At 48.6% G+C, this 13,229-nt stretch overlaps 2 protein-coding genes across 5 annotated transcripts in view; one reads left to right on the top strand and one right to left on the bottom strand.

Moving 5' to 3' along the window:
• ARHGEF15 (Rho guanine nucleotide exchange factor 15) overlaps positions 1-7,977 on the top strand; it is a 52,187-nt gene extending 44,210 nt beyond the window's left edge. For all 4 annotated transcript variants that reach the window (XM_054995655.1, XM_054995656.1, XM_054995658.1 and 1 more), the window contains exons 11-16: positions 586-678; positions 1,512-1,666; positions 3,293-3,457; positions 3,850-3,935; positions 5,064-5,168; positions 5,933-7,977. In XM_054995655.1, coding sequence (XP_054851630.1) covers positions 586-678; positions 1,512-1,666; positions 3,293-3,457; positions 3,850-3,935; positions 5,064-5,168; positions 5,933-6,120 — 792 coding nt within the window. In that variant the 3' untranslated portion in view covers positions 6,121-7,977. The remainder of the gene's footprint in view (positions 1-585; positions 679-1,511; positions 1,667-3,292; positions 3,458-3,849; positions 3,936-5,063; positions 5,169-5,932) is intronic.
• Positions 7,978-8,582: 605 nt separating this feature from the next.
• Positions 8,583-13,229, bottom strand: part of PLOD3 (procollagen-lysine,2-oxoglutarate 5-dioxygenase 3) — a 34,223-nt gene continuing 29,576 nt past the window's right edge. Inside the window, exons 18-19 of the mRNA XM_054993635.1 lie at positions 11,639-11,764; positions 8,583-9,871 (exon numbers count right to left, since the gene is read on the bottom strand). Of these exons, the coding sequence (XP_054849610.1) occupies positions 9,716-9,871; positions 11,639-11,764 (282 nt within the window). The 3' untranslated portion in view covers positions 8,583-9,715. The remainder of the gene's footprint in view (positions 9,872-11,638; positions 11,765-13,229) is intronic.

Raw genomic sequence — 13,229 nt, 5'->3', positions numbered from 1 at the left:
AAACTGTGGGGCTTGGCTTGCCAGCCAGGAACTCTTGGCCAGCCAGCCAAGCACCACCCATAGTTTAAATAGCCATTTCCCTGCTGCTGGGATTGGCCATTTAAACAGCCCCTGTTTAAATGATCAGCTGCTTGTTGGGGATCTCCCTGACAAGCAGCTGATCCGGGGGTTTAAATGCCCCTTTCCCTGCCACTGCTAAGCGGCTGGAAAGGGGCATTTAAACCCAACGAACCACGAACTGGTTCATGAACTCACCCAGTTCATGGGAGTTCGTGGTTCCTGGTTTGTGAAAATGCCACAAACCGCATGGTTTGGGTTTTTTTGTGATTCGTGCCCATGTCTAATGAGGACTCAGAGTGCCTTACAATACAAAAATACAGGCCCTGTTTACAAGCCCAGAATTGTAGCTGGGTCAGACCCTATTTTACAGATTTTCATGGGGATCAGCCCTTGGTTATTAGAAAATATAATGCATCAACAATACCCAAGTGTTCTCCTTCCATGGCAGTAAAGCAGAAATCTCCCTCTGCCCACAAGCATCTGAGTCTCCGGCCTCTTTTCCTCCTTCCCCAATTTCTGACCTAGATAATAGAGGAATGCAACTCAGAGGTGGGGCGCATGCGTCACATGGAGGAGCTGATCCACATTGCCAGCAAGATCGAGTTTGACAAGCTTAAGGTCAGGATTTGGACTTGTATTTTTCCTTCTCTGGGTTTGCTCCAAGTTGCCTGGACTGTATTCCCTCTTTCCCTGCTCATTGCCTTGGACAAATTGAAAACTGAGCAACATAGCAATAACACATGAAATGATTATGAGGTTTTTTTTATTGTGGGCATTTCCCCTCTCCTTTCTCTGCTTTCCTACCCTTTGACCAACTGTGTCTGTGCTTTGGTCAGTCAGTCTCTTTGCTGGCTAGACATGGATGTCTTCTCCAAAAACACACACACAGTGGATCTCTTTTTTTCTCCAAGGCATTATTTACATAGGAAAGGGTGGTACCCCTACAGTTTGGTGGCCTTGTTTGGTTTTATGGTATGCCAGCCTCTCCCATTGGGGACAGAGAATCCTCCACCTTGAGCTCCTGTTGGCTGCTGCTGCTGCTCCAAGTGGCAGTGGAAGAAAAATGTTTAAAAACCTAGCATCACCATGAGCATGGCATCATTTCCAGGAACCCCCCGGAAATGTCAGTGGGTGACACTAGGAATCACCATAAACTCTATGTTTTTATCATAGAATTTCCAGTGATTCCTAGAGCTACCTACCATAGTGACATCATTATGTTCATGATGGTGCCTCCCCACTATGTCCCTGCTCCTAACCCTCCTGCCAGTTGTCAGGCTCTTTTAAAACCACCAGTTTGTATGTGTGACCCAGGACGTTCATTCTGTAGGTGTGCATAGTGACTTGAGTGGCATAGGTTTTGGACCAGGTCTGTACCTCAGAAAGGAAGAACAGATGGCCCTTTGAGGGACCTTCTCTGACTCCCCTTGTTGGTTTTCCCCATAATCCAGGCTGTTCCCCTCATCTCTCAGAGCCGGCAGCTACTGAAGCAGGGTGAGCTGCTGGAAGTGGTGCATCGGGGCACCATCTTCGGCAACAAGCCCAAACTAGTCTCCATTTACCTGTTCCTCTTCAACGATCTGCTCCTCATCACCCAACGCAAGAGGTGAGTGGCTATTCCTTGTGCCAAAGGGCCAAACCAGATGTGCCCTTATCCAGAACTCTCCATGAACCTCGGAACTGACTTAAAAAATAATCAGGGAGAGCTCTAGACATGGAACTCCCACCACACATCTGGTTTGATCCTAAATTGGGAGTGAGGTGGGGACTGAGTGCTGGCCAGGTACGCTTGGCCTTGGGGCCAAAGCACAAATATATTTGTACCTGTGAAAGAAGGGTTAAGATGGGTGAGGAATGGTTACGGGGCAGTTGGCCATGGGGCAGAGAAATGTGATGGATAACCCGAATTCTGAATCTGATCCATTCTAAATATGTTGGACTGCATCTGCACATCATTGGACATTGGTTGCTTATTGCATTGTAGCATTCATTTGCAATGGTATTGTCTCATCCACACAAGAAAATCCAATTGTAAATCATGGTTATAGCACAGTGGGAGCTACAACATGTAAGCCCTTAGATGAATGCAAATTCTGATACTGGGTGTGTTTAAAATAGAAAAGAGTCCAGTAGCACCTTTAAGACTAACCAACTTTACTGTAGCATAAGCTTTCGAGAACCACAGCTCTCTTCATCAGATGCAAGGAGGGTATGAAGAAACTGGTCATATATATATAGGTGGTGAGGGGAGCGGGGAGTAGATGCAATTAGTAGCATTGCAATTAACTACAAGTCAAACTGCATGTGGCTGTGTTTAGTCCATTTGAATTGTAGGAGGAGCTGTAATATACACTTTTTACTGTTCGGAGCTTATTGAATGCTCGTCTTGTTTCCCCCTGCCTCTTGTACTTTTTTTCCCCTGCTTGTAAAATTCATATATCCTGAAGGTCTCTCTGTTACTGGGGCAGCCGACAGTTAGTTAATTGTTCTTGCAATCCAGTTGTTGCAGTAACCTTTGCAGGATATAGCTCTTCGTTTGTGAGGCTGGTTGATTTCTCTGGCTCATGCTAACCATGTCAGCTGAGCATTCCAAGATTTCATCAGTCGCTGGCTGCCCACATGCTTTTATGCTTGATTTTCTTACGGGCGAAAAGCTTGCTTCTAAAAGTAATGAAAGCCGAGATGGCCTGCGTGCGGGCTTGTCTCCAACGATAATTTCTGCATTTCTGTTGCAACAGTATGTCATTGGCACACAGTCCTGCTTACATCACTAGGAAAGAAGGGACTCAAATTCTTAGACTGCTGGCTCTGGAGGGGAACGGGGGTCTGTGCATACGCTGGCTTGACAGCCCATTTGCTAAAACATTCTTCTACAAGTCAAACTGCATGTCAGAAACCTGTGACTGGATCGCCCAACATTTTAAAAATTAGCCAAAGTGGGATAAGGAATGAAGCAGTGGCATGGGGAAGGAAGGATTTCAACCTCTGCCTGGCAGAGGTTGAAATTTCTCCCTTTCTGGAGCAGCAATTGGGGAGCAGTCCCTCCTGAGGAAACGAGGAAGAAATAAATGGAGAAATAAGGGAATAAATCCCTCCTGCCCCAGTGTGGCAGCTCCAACTCAAATCCAATTTCCTCCATCCCTGTAGCTGCTTTTTAATGTTAAACATCCAGATATCTGATCCTGGAATCTGTTGCAATTCCTCACATGCGTCCTTCGCCTTTCTTCTCCAGTTCAGAACGCTTTGTCGTGCTGGATTATGCCCACCGCTCCCTAGTTCAGGCTCAGAGCTGCCATGACGCTCCTGCAGCCAACAGTGCCGAAAACAGCTTCTACCTGACGCTAGTAGAGAACCACCAAGGACGGAACAGCGACCGCCTCTGCCGCGCCCCGACACAGTGAGTGGTCAGGTTGGGGTTGGTGAGGTCCAAAATGAGAGTGTCTCAAAGGGTACGGAGGATGTGGAAGGAATGTGGCTCAGCAGAAGAGCCTCTGCTTTGCCTGCCGAAGGTCCCAGGTTTGATCCCCGGCATCTCCAGTTAAAAGGATCCAGCAGTAGGTGATGTGAAAGAATTCGACATGAGACCTTGGAGAACTGCTTCTAGTCTGAATATTGACCTTGATGGACCGATGGTCTGATTCAGTATAAGGCACTTTCATGTGGTCAAAGGTCCTGGTACCTCCTACATCCTACCCTCAAAGGAAAACTTTCTGTGTGCTGAGCAGATGCTGTGCCACTGAGTCGTGGCCCTTCCCTGCAAACCTCCGTGGTTTATGCCTTTGGTTTCAGGTCAGACATGCATCGCTGGATCGGTGCCTTCCCCCGCCATGAATCCCAACCCAACGGCAAGCAGGAAACCATCTACGAGGATTGGGGTGAGACCTTCGGCTTCCTTCCTCCATCCTCCTGCAGAATGTGTCCGCACTCTGGTGCTTAGCTCGAGTCGGACGGCGTGGTGCTAGGACTGTTGAGCTTCTGTATGGAGAACCCCAGACATGCCAGGAGCTAGCTTTGTTTCCTCCACGATGAGGGATGCACCTCTTGCCCGAATGCACCCTCCTCTTTCTCATTGCCTAGGCCAGAGTGATGCTATCAGCTGTGTACATCTTCATTCTTCCTTTCCTCCTTGGAGCTCACATAGTTTTCCCCTTCCCCATTTTCTTCCCACAACAGCCCTGTAGGGGTGGTTAGGCTGAAACAGAGCAACTGGCCCAAGAGCACCTAGCGGACTTCACGGTAGAAAGGGAATTTGAACCAGAGTGTCTCGAGTGCTGACGCTGGCTCTGTGTTCACCAGTTCAGATTCCATGAATGAGGCTTGGTTTAAGTGTATGCTCTCATTTAAAAGAAAATTAATCAATATGTGAAATTCAGGCAACTCTTAGCTTCACTGGCCAATCTGATCCCCCTTCTTGTCCAAGTGTTCACCGCTGTCCTTGGCCCCAAAACTTCTCTGTAGCTTTCCCCGTCAGCTTGCTGGGCCTTGCTGGACCTCCCACTTTCTATGCTGCGCCTGCTCTCAACATTCCATGGCTGGTGCTTCGCCCTCAGTAGTTAGAATACTTGCAAAAGGTTCTGGGACTGGGATCTCTCAGCAAACCGAGAGCCAGTTTGGTGTAGTGGTTAAGAGCACGGGACTCTAATCTGGAGAACCGGGTTTGATTCCTCACTCCTCCACTTGAAGCCAGCTGGGTGACCTTGGGTCAGTCACAGCTTCTAGCTCTCTCAGCTCCACCCACCTCACAAAGTAATCGTTGTTGTGGGGATAATAACTACACACTTTGTAAACCGCTCTGAATGGGTGTTAGGTCATCCTGAACGGTGGTATATAAATTGAATGTTGTTGTTGTTTTTAATTCCTTTGATAGTAGGCTGGTCTTTGTGACAGTGGTGATAATTGTGATGATAATAATGATGAAAAGGAAGTTTTCACTTTGTTCTGCACGTGATAAGGAATTATTATTCCTCCGCCTAACTGGTGTTGATATTTCCCTCTCCTCCCAGACTGCCCCCAGGTGCAATGCATCGAGTCTTACGTGGCTGCCCAGGCGGATGAATTAAGCCTAGAACCCAGTGACATTGTCAATGTGCTTCGCAAGACCAACGAAGGTAATTGTGCATGCGTGTACACCTTTGGGAAGCACAGCAACATCACTGCTCCAATCAAACCATGCTAGTATTAAGAGTCACAACACAAATATTGGGAGATCCTTTGAGGAAAATGGAAACGGTGTGAGGGGGACTGTACCATGTTCATAGCAGCTCTCATATTATAGACCACTGCCATCAATATCTGGCTTCTCCTGGGCTGCCTTTCCCCCACTAGTCTGAAATCTGTTTTTCCAAAAAAGAGTTCCTTGCTGAATAAGACAATTGTTTGCTTATGTGTCACTAATCTTCTGGTGATTTGAATGAGCCTTTTAGATTTTAACACTGTTCTTCTTTCTGTAAGAAGCCATTCGTGCGCATGGCCGTATTGATATCTTGTGGCACAGAGTTCCATAGTTCACAGCTTCCTTACCGTCTAGAGCTGAAAGTGGGGCCGAGGCCAAGTTCTGGCTCAGAAATATTTCCACCCCCCACTCCTTTTATATTTTATTTATTTATTGCAGTCGTCTTAAAAGTTCTACACAACTGGAAAACTCAGAAAGGGCAAACGCTGGTTGGTGTGTTTACTCTTTCTGTTAACGAAAGTATTTTCCTTTTAATATCTTCTCTGAGTTACCGGCTGGTGCTTTTGTCTGCCCCTTACATATGATACAAGACGTGAAATATCACCAATAAGATCTAGTTACTTGGCAGCTCAGGAGGGTTTAAAAAGTGATATGCTAATAGTCCCCTTTCTCCCTCCCTCCCCCGTCCTCCATTTTCAGGCTGGTATGAGGGCCTTCGCTTAGCTGATGGCAAGAAGGGCTGGTTCCCCTCTCGCTACGTGCAGGAGATCACAAATGAGCACGTGCGACGGCGCAATCTCCGTGAGCGGTACCGCGTGCTGCAGGCCGCCCGCCAACTTCAGCTGATACGCACCAGCCACCTCAAGAGCAAGTACAGTTCTGCCTGAGATTATGAGTGCAGATACACAAAGTGACCATTGGGAGCGTCGGATGTGCAGCCTTACGCATGAGCCTGTCAGGACTGTGCAGCTGGATGTAGAAGGATTGCCACCCGGAGACGTCGGAGAGTGTAGCTGCAGCAGTGGATGGTGGTTGTAATGTGACTAGCGGCTGCTAGAGGGAGGTAGAGCGATGTTCTCTTCCTGACCAAAGATAACAGTAACTGTAATGCCATAAATTGGCCACCGGAGGTGCCAGAGCACGGCCTCCAAATGAATGTCTTCTCTGCATAGCATCGCCACAACTGCCGAGCATCTCCAGCTCTACCGCACTTCACACGGAACTTCTAATGGTTCGGTTATCCCCAAGAACTAGTCCGGACTCCTTAGATACTGCCTTACTTGGGAAGTAGTCAAGAGGAACAATGAGCTTCCTACCTGGGTTGATGGGGCAGGGAACCACGGGGCAGGCCTTGACCAACTCAGCCATTTTTGGAAGGGGGTGTAAAAACCACCCCTGGTGTGACGAAATCACCAGGCATGGAGTACAGAGGTAAGACAATGCAAGGTTCGGAGAGTCTTGGCTCCTGCTTCCTCATTTCCTCTCCCGTGTTCAGGGAGGGGGAAATGATTGATACCTTTATCAAGCCGAACGGGTGCATGTGCCCTTTTTTCAATGGTGTGCCCAGGGGTGGTTCTTGAGGGTTTAAATTGGCCCTGGGGCAAGTCAAGCCGAGTGGATGCTGCAGGGCTGCCGGAGCTGCTTGAGTCAGATCCAGCCAGTAGTGGCGATGATAAAAGAGCCCACACCTGTTGTCATTGCCTCTGGCCAAGCATGAACCAAGTGGCCTTTGCACGGTAGGGAGTTGTCTTAGCTGCTACATGGCTGCCAGAGGAACTCCAGGGCAAGAGTCCACCGGGAAGTCTCCTAATGACTTAATGGACTGGTCCTTCCTGAATGCATCTGGTATCACAACAGAGATTAGCACTGTATATAGATTGGCGCGATTCCCACTCCCGCCCCCCCCCCCAGTAGAATCATGCAGCTAGGTGCAATATCTGCCTCACACACTGCCTGAGATGCAAGGTGCAATTTGGGTGTGCATACGCATGCATGTGCAAGCCGTTCCTCCTGCATCGAAGTTTGGAGCGACAGCCAAGCCAAATGCTGCAAGCTTGGTGCTGCTTGCAGGCTCTCAGGATTCCTGCCTCCCGGGAGTGCCCTTCACCGTTTTGCGTGCCATGCCTTTTTGTCTCAGTTCCTCTCGGTGACCTGGCGATGCTGCATAGCAACTTCCTTTTGCATTTTGCCAATATAGGATCCGCACTGCACTGTGACCTTTACCTGCCGGGTCCCGTCTTGGTGCCATCTCTGCCAGTATTTCACGGGCTCTTCCTGGTGTTTGCTCAAGGCCCTGTCTACCTCAGTGGGGAGTCTCCTTTCCAACTTGTGACCGTCTCCCCCTTAGCCTCCAATTCCCCGAAAGGGTCGCTGGCTTGGTCCAGAAGCGGTCCCAGAGTGTGCATTTCACTAGCATCTGTTCCACAGCCTCCGAGCAGATTCCGCCCCACCCGCCCACACCCATGCCGCCTTGGATGGGGCAGCCTGAGATTTCTGCAGCTAAGGAGTTTGCCCCTCCCCTGGCCACGGACCAGTTTGTATTTATTACTATAATGCTGTCTGCACTCCCAGTGCAGATGATTCTGCACCCACCCCAGCGAACACTACAGAGCTCCGGTAGCCTCGGAAGGGGTGGAGGAAGAAAGCGTTTAATTTATTCTGTATCATATTTGCCTGGATTGTCATGTCTTTTTGTTTTGATAAGGGAAAAAAATGGCTTGTTCGTTTTTTCAAAAAAAAAATGATGATGGAAACAATGGTAGATGAGTGCTGCTGGTCGTAATTCTTCAAAAGGTACCTCTTAGGATGTCGCTTTATCTCCCTCGGGATTTCTAACAGGCACCTGGTTCATGTACATTCTAAAAAGAAGCCATTTTCAGTGCAGTCCTAAGGAGAGTTACTCCAGTCTAAGCTGTTTGAAATCCTTGAGCTTAGGCTGGCATAACTCTGCTTAGGACTGCACTGAAAATCCTAGGCAGATGGCACCACTTCAGATGGTAGATGGCACCTAGGTAGATGGCACCACTTCACTTTAGGTGAAGTAACTTGTGCTGGGGTGGTAACTTGTGAAAGGCATCTGACATTTCAACACAGCGGCTTGAAAGACCTTTAGCCACTTGTGACCATGGAGGGCTACCTCTGCCCATGCTAGAGCAGCTATTTAGGTTTCGATCGTGTTTCTCAGTTGCCTGTCTACAACTTCAGCCTCCCCCCTCCCCATCCCTTGAGATCTTTAACCCGTAAGAGAAACTTGGCTCTTTTATAGTACCAGGGATGTATGTTCCTCCACCACGTAGTTAGTTCTTTCCCCCCCTTCCACTTCCTGAGCACCATTGACCCACAAATAGCCTTGAATAAAATGTAGATTTATTCAGTGAGCTGTGCAACAGCAGTGCCAATAATTTAACGCACGCTTTATACAGGAAGCTGCCGCTGCTGACACACGTCTGCCCTGCCAGCCGGACCAGGCTGTGGGCCAAAAGCCCACAGGATTATGGGAGATTGAGCAACACACCTTGTTGAAAAGACTCGCCAGAACTCCCTGCTGCCTCCGAGTACTTCTTGGTTCGGCTCTACCAAGGAATACAGAAGCGCCTCAGAGCATCTCTCCGCCCCACTATTGCAAAGGCACCATTCACGCTCTTAAGTTGCACTTTGGGGTGGCCTTTCTGGCCCTGCGACTGATAAACGTGTAGCACCCACTGCTTACATCAGAGTGATAAAAAAAATCTGAAGGACGTAAGTGGATATAGCTCTCCTCCTTCCAACAGAAACAGGCACTTGTCAGAAGGTTGGAATCTTTCCATGTTTCAACCGGCTCCAGTAATCTTGTTGGATCTCACAACCTTATTTCAGTCCCTGTAAGATTAGGAGCCTGTCCCCTCTGTTAGAACTCATGATTCACACATGTTGGTTGCTCTCTGGGTCGACGGCACACATTCCTGTTCTTTCCTTTCTTCAGTTTCCTCAAACGAAGAAAGGCAGTAGGACTTGCGCTCATGAAGGAGTTGGGTGCTAGGTTTGAATCTCATTCCTACCTTGAAACTCGCTGAGTCACCTTGGGCCAGTTGGAAGACCGCCAGTTTAAGAAACCTATTGCTAAGCCGAGAGATGCTTAACATGGGTGGAGCCATAGAGGCAAATCTCGACGGGGGAGCCCTGTTAAGAGAACTGGTCATGGTGAGTTCACAGAAAAGGCAACCAGCCTAGAACAATTTCAGTCCAGGTGCAGGGCAGCCTGGTTCACACATTGGCTGGGCAGCTGGAATGCAGCAGTGGGTCCAGCCACGAGTGGTGACCCAAGTCCAGGCTGTGTCTGCCTGTGCCTGTGCCAGGCGGTGGCTGGCTGTCTTCCTCCCTTTCGAAGGCACTGTGGAAAGTGGCAGTGGAGCCAGGGAGCGGACCCTTTCTCCCCTGCAAGTCTCTGGCTTTGGCCACCGTGGCCCATTCTGCACCCCAGGACCAAGAGGGGCAATACTGTTGTTAGGGATCCACAAAGGAGACCATGATATAACGGGTGCCGCTGGTCGTGGGCAATCCTTCATGGTAATGAGTGAGGCGGCCGGGGTGCATCAAGCTCCATCCTTTACGGGGGGATTCTATGGTGCAGTTGTAGCGGATAAACCGGCAACCACCACCCTGTGGGGGAACACAGAAAGGGACATAACAGTCTTGAGAATTGGTTTACGAATCTCTGTGCCCAGGGAATTCGGTAGCAAGTGGGCAAAATCAGGGCTTTGTTAATGAATGGTAATTTTTTTTAAAAAATCACATTTTTCAACTTATCTTGAGAATCTGCAGAAAGACACAATTGTTTACATCACACTGAAATAGCCAGAGACACAGTCCGTAAGGAGAGTGCTTTACTGTAATGACTTTCAATCGTTCTGCCCGTAGAGAACCCACCTCCATTTCATCCTCTGCTCTGGCACCCTGGAAAGGATTCTTGGTCACATTCTAAGCTGTATAGCTCCATTCTTATAGGCTTCCATTGTCATCCCATTTCAAGAGCAGGGAGGCTACGAGCAGGGTCTAGGGGTCAGTGCGTGCAACTAGGACTGGAGTGACATGAGGTTTTTAAGCAGAGGCTAGATGGCCATCGGACAGCAATGCTGATTCTGTGAACCTAGGCAGGTTGTGAGAGGGAGGGCAGGAAGGGTTACATCAGTGCTTAGTTCTCGTGGCCCCTTCTTACATGCCCAGGGTAATGCCGAGCACCGCTTTCGGGTCAGGAAGCAATTTTCCCCAGGCTATTCGGCTATGGATCTTGACGGTGTTTTGCCATCTGGGCATGGAGCAGGGGTCACTAAGGTTATGGGAGAGGGGAGGTAGTTGTGAATTTCCTGGATTGTGCAGGAGGTTGGACTAGATGACCCTGGAGGTGCCTTCCAACTCTATGATTCTATGAGTTCATCTCATTCTCCCCAAATCCTAAAATTTACACCCACTGAAGCTGATGAGCAAAAGTCAGGACAAACGAAAGTACTGCTTCACACGATGTAATTAACATGAGGAACTGTCTGCCATGGGATACAGCGATGGCCAATCACTCGGCTGATTTTTAAAAAGGGAATTAGAGAAATTCATGGATAAACAGCATTAGCTATGACTGAACCTCCATGTTCAGAGGCAGTTCACCAACTGCTGTGGGGAGGGCAGCAACCAGGGAGATGTGGGCCTCTGTGCCTCTATCTGAGAGTGGAACTACAAGTGACAGAAGGCACAGATTGGACACTTGTCAGCTTCCCTCAAGTTTTGATGGGAAATGTAGGCATCCTGGTCTTGCAGCTTGGCTCTCTGACTACTGTCCAATGGACTTTTCAACTGTCCAACATTCCGCCAAGCTGCCTACATTTCCCATCAAAACTTGAGGGAAGCTGACAAGTGTCCAACCTGTGCCTTTTGTCACTTGTAGTTCCGCTCTGAGCCTTCCAGGGAATCTGCGAGGCCAGGAAACTGGATGTTGTCAGACATGATGGACACTTGCTCTGATCCAGCAGGGCTCGTATGTTCTCAACAGAAAGCCAGAAAAATGACCGAGTGATTTTGGGCCAGTCCCTCTCAACCCAACTGACCTCAAAGGGTTGTTGTGAGGATAGTATGAAGGAAGAGAGAACCATATATATCCCTGTGAGCTCCTAGGAGGAACTGCAGACTAAATACACGACTGAACACGCCCTCGGTCAACAGTGGGGTCCAATGAACTTTCTCCGCTGATACTGAATGTGAGGGAGGGCATTCCAAGGAACACACACACGCTGTGCCCTCCTAGTGCCCCACTTCATGAAAGAATAAGCTACTCTTGTCTGCAAAGATAACACACCTTTGCAAGAGCCTTTCCCGTCGCACCTTCCTACACGCCCTCATTACCAAAGGTTTTAGCCACCCTTTTGAGGGGATGTTTACCTCATAGTCGAGCCCTTTGTGGTTGAGAGCGATGTTGATGGTGAAAGTGGATGAGTCGTGATGAGGACGGAGTGAGGGCTGCTCGTCAGGACGGTAGCGGACCATGAAGTTCATGATGGCCCGAGCCTGAGAAGTGAGAGAGAGAGTGTGTGTCAGTGTTTGTCTGGTAGGGTTGCCAGGTCCAGGTTGGGAAATTCCTGGAGATTTTTGGGGTGGAGCCTGGAAAGCGGAGGGACCACAGCAGGGTATAATGCCAGAGAGCATCTTCCAAAGCAGCCATTTTTCTCCAGGGGAACTGATCTCTTGTCGCCTGGAGATCAGTTGTCAGGAGATCCAGATCTCCAGCCACCCCCTGGAGGCTGGCAACCCTGAAGGAGAAATTTGCAAATGAAAACCCACATCCCCTAAAATGGGGTTCTTAATTGGGTAGATCCCAGTTTCTTCTGTAGTAAGCAAGCTATAAGCAAACAGACAAGAGATTTTGTGGTTTCTTTCACCAACAATTAACTAATGTGTGAGCAGCCAACATAGTAAAAAATTTTGGTGGTTGCTTTTTAGACTGGCTTGCAAAGCTGTTGGCAAGTTTCCCTAAATCAAGAGAACTAGACACATTTTCTACTTACTTTTTAGTCTGTACTTTAAAAAGTAAAGGTACAAGCACTGAGTCATTACTGACCCATGGAGGGATGTCGCATCATGATGTTTTCTTGGCAGACTTTTTACGGGGTGGTTTGCCATTGCCTTCCCCAGTCATCTACACTTTACCCCCAGGAAACTGTGTACTCATTTTACCGACCTCGGAAGGATGGAAGGCTGAGTCAACCTTGAGCCGGCTACTTGAACCTGGCTTCCGCCAGGATGGAACTCCGGTTGTGAGCAGAGCTTCCGCTGCAGTACTGAAGCTTACCACTCTGCACCACGGGGCTCTTAATCTCTTTTTTTAAATCTCTACTTAAGTAACTACTTTACTCTAACCTGTGCTGAATCCACATTACCTCCGCGCGTCCTGGTGTTGCACTAAATGTTTGTTAAACACCTGGAAGTATAGCGTCTTTCAAGCGCGATTTCTGAATCACGCTAGAAAGACGCTATACTTTCGGGTGTTTAGCGAACATTTAGTGCAACACTGGGACGCGTGGAGGTAATGTGGATTCAGCCTAGGTTATCTCCCCTTTAGGCTCTCACTAGCTCCATACGCACATTACAGTAAATGCATGTCCAATCCATGACCAGAGTTTTCTTTGCATGTGTGTCGAGTAATTCTTACATTCAATGCATGTACAGCTGAACGTGCTATTTAAAACCTGCATTTATCAAGGGACTGGCCCTCAGTTTATTCTTAAGAGAATACCCATTGGATGTACGCCCACTCTGCCAGGGAAGCTTGCTTGAGTGACCTGGGGCCAATCATACGCTTGCAGCTTAACCTACTTCCCAAGATTGTTGTGAAGAAAAAATGGAGGAGAGAAGAATGACGCAGGCTGCTTTGGATCTCCATAGGGGACTAAATAAAGTAAATGGATAAGTACATATATTCACTGTGATGTGCGAACTGGGCTACGGTGACCAACTTATCCAGTCCTCCCCTGCC

The sequence above is a fragment of the Eublepharis macularius genome, chromosome 12 (genome assembly GCF_028583425.1).
Source record: "Eublepharis macularius isolate TG4126 chromosome 12, MPM_Emac_v1.0, whole genome shotgun sequence".
Lineage (NCBI taxonomy): Eukaryota > Metazoa > Chordata > Lepidosauria > Squamata > Eublepharidae > Eublepharis > Eublepharis macularius.
The sequence above is the reverse complement of the archived record's forward strand: the minus strand, read 5'-3'. Positions and strand labels throughout refer to the sequence as shown.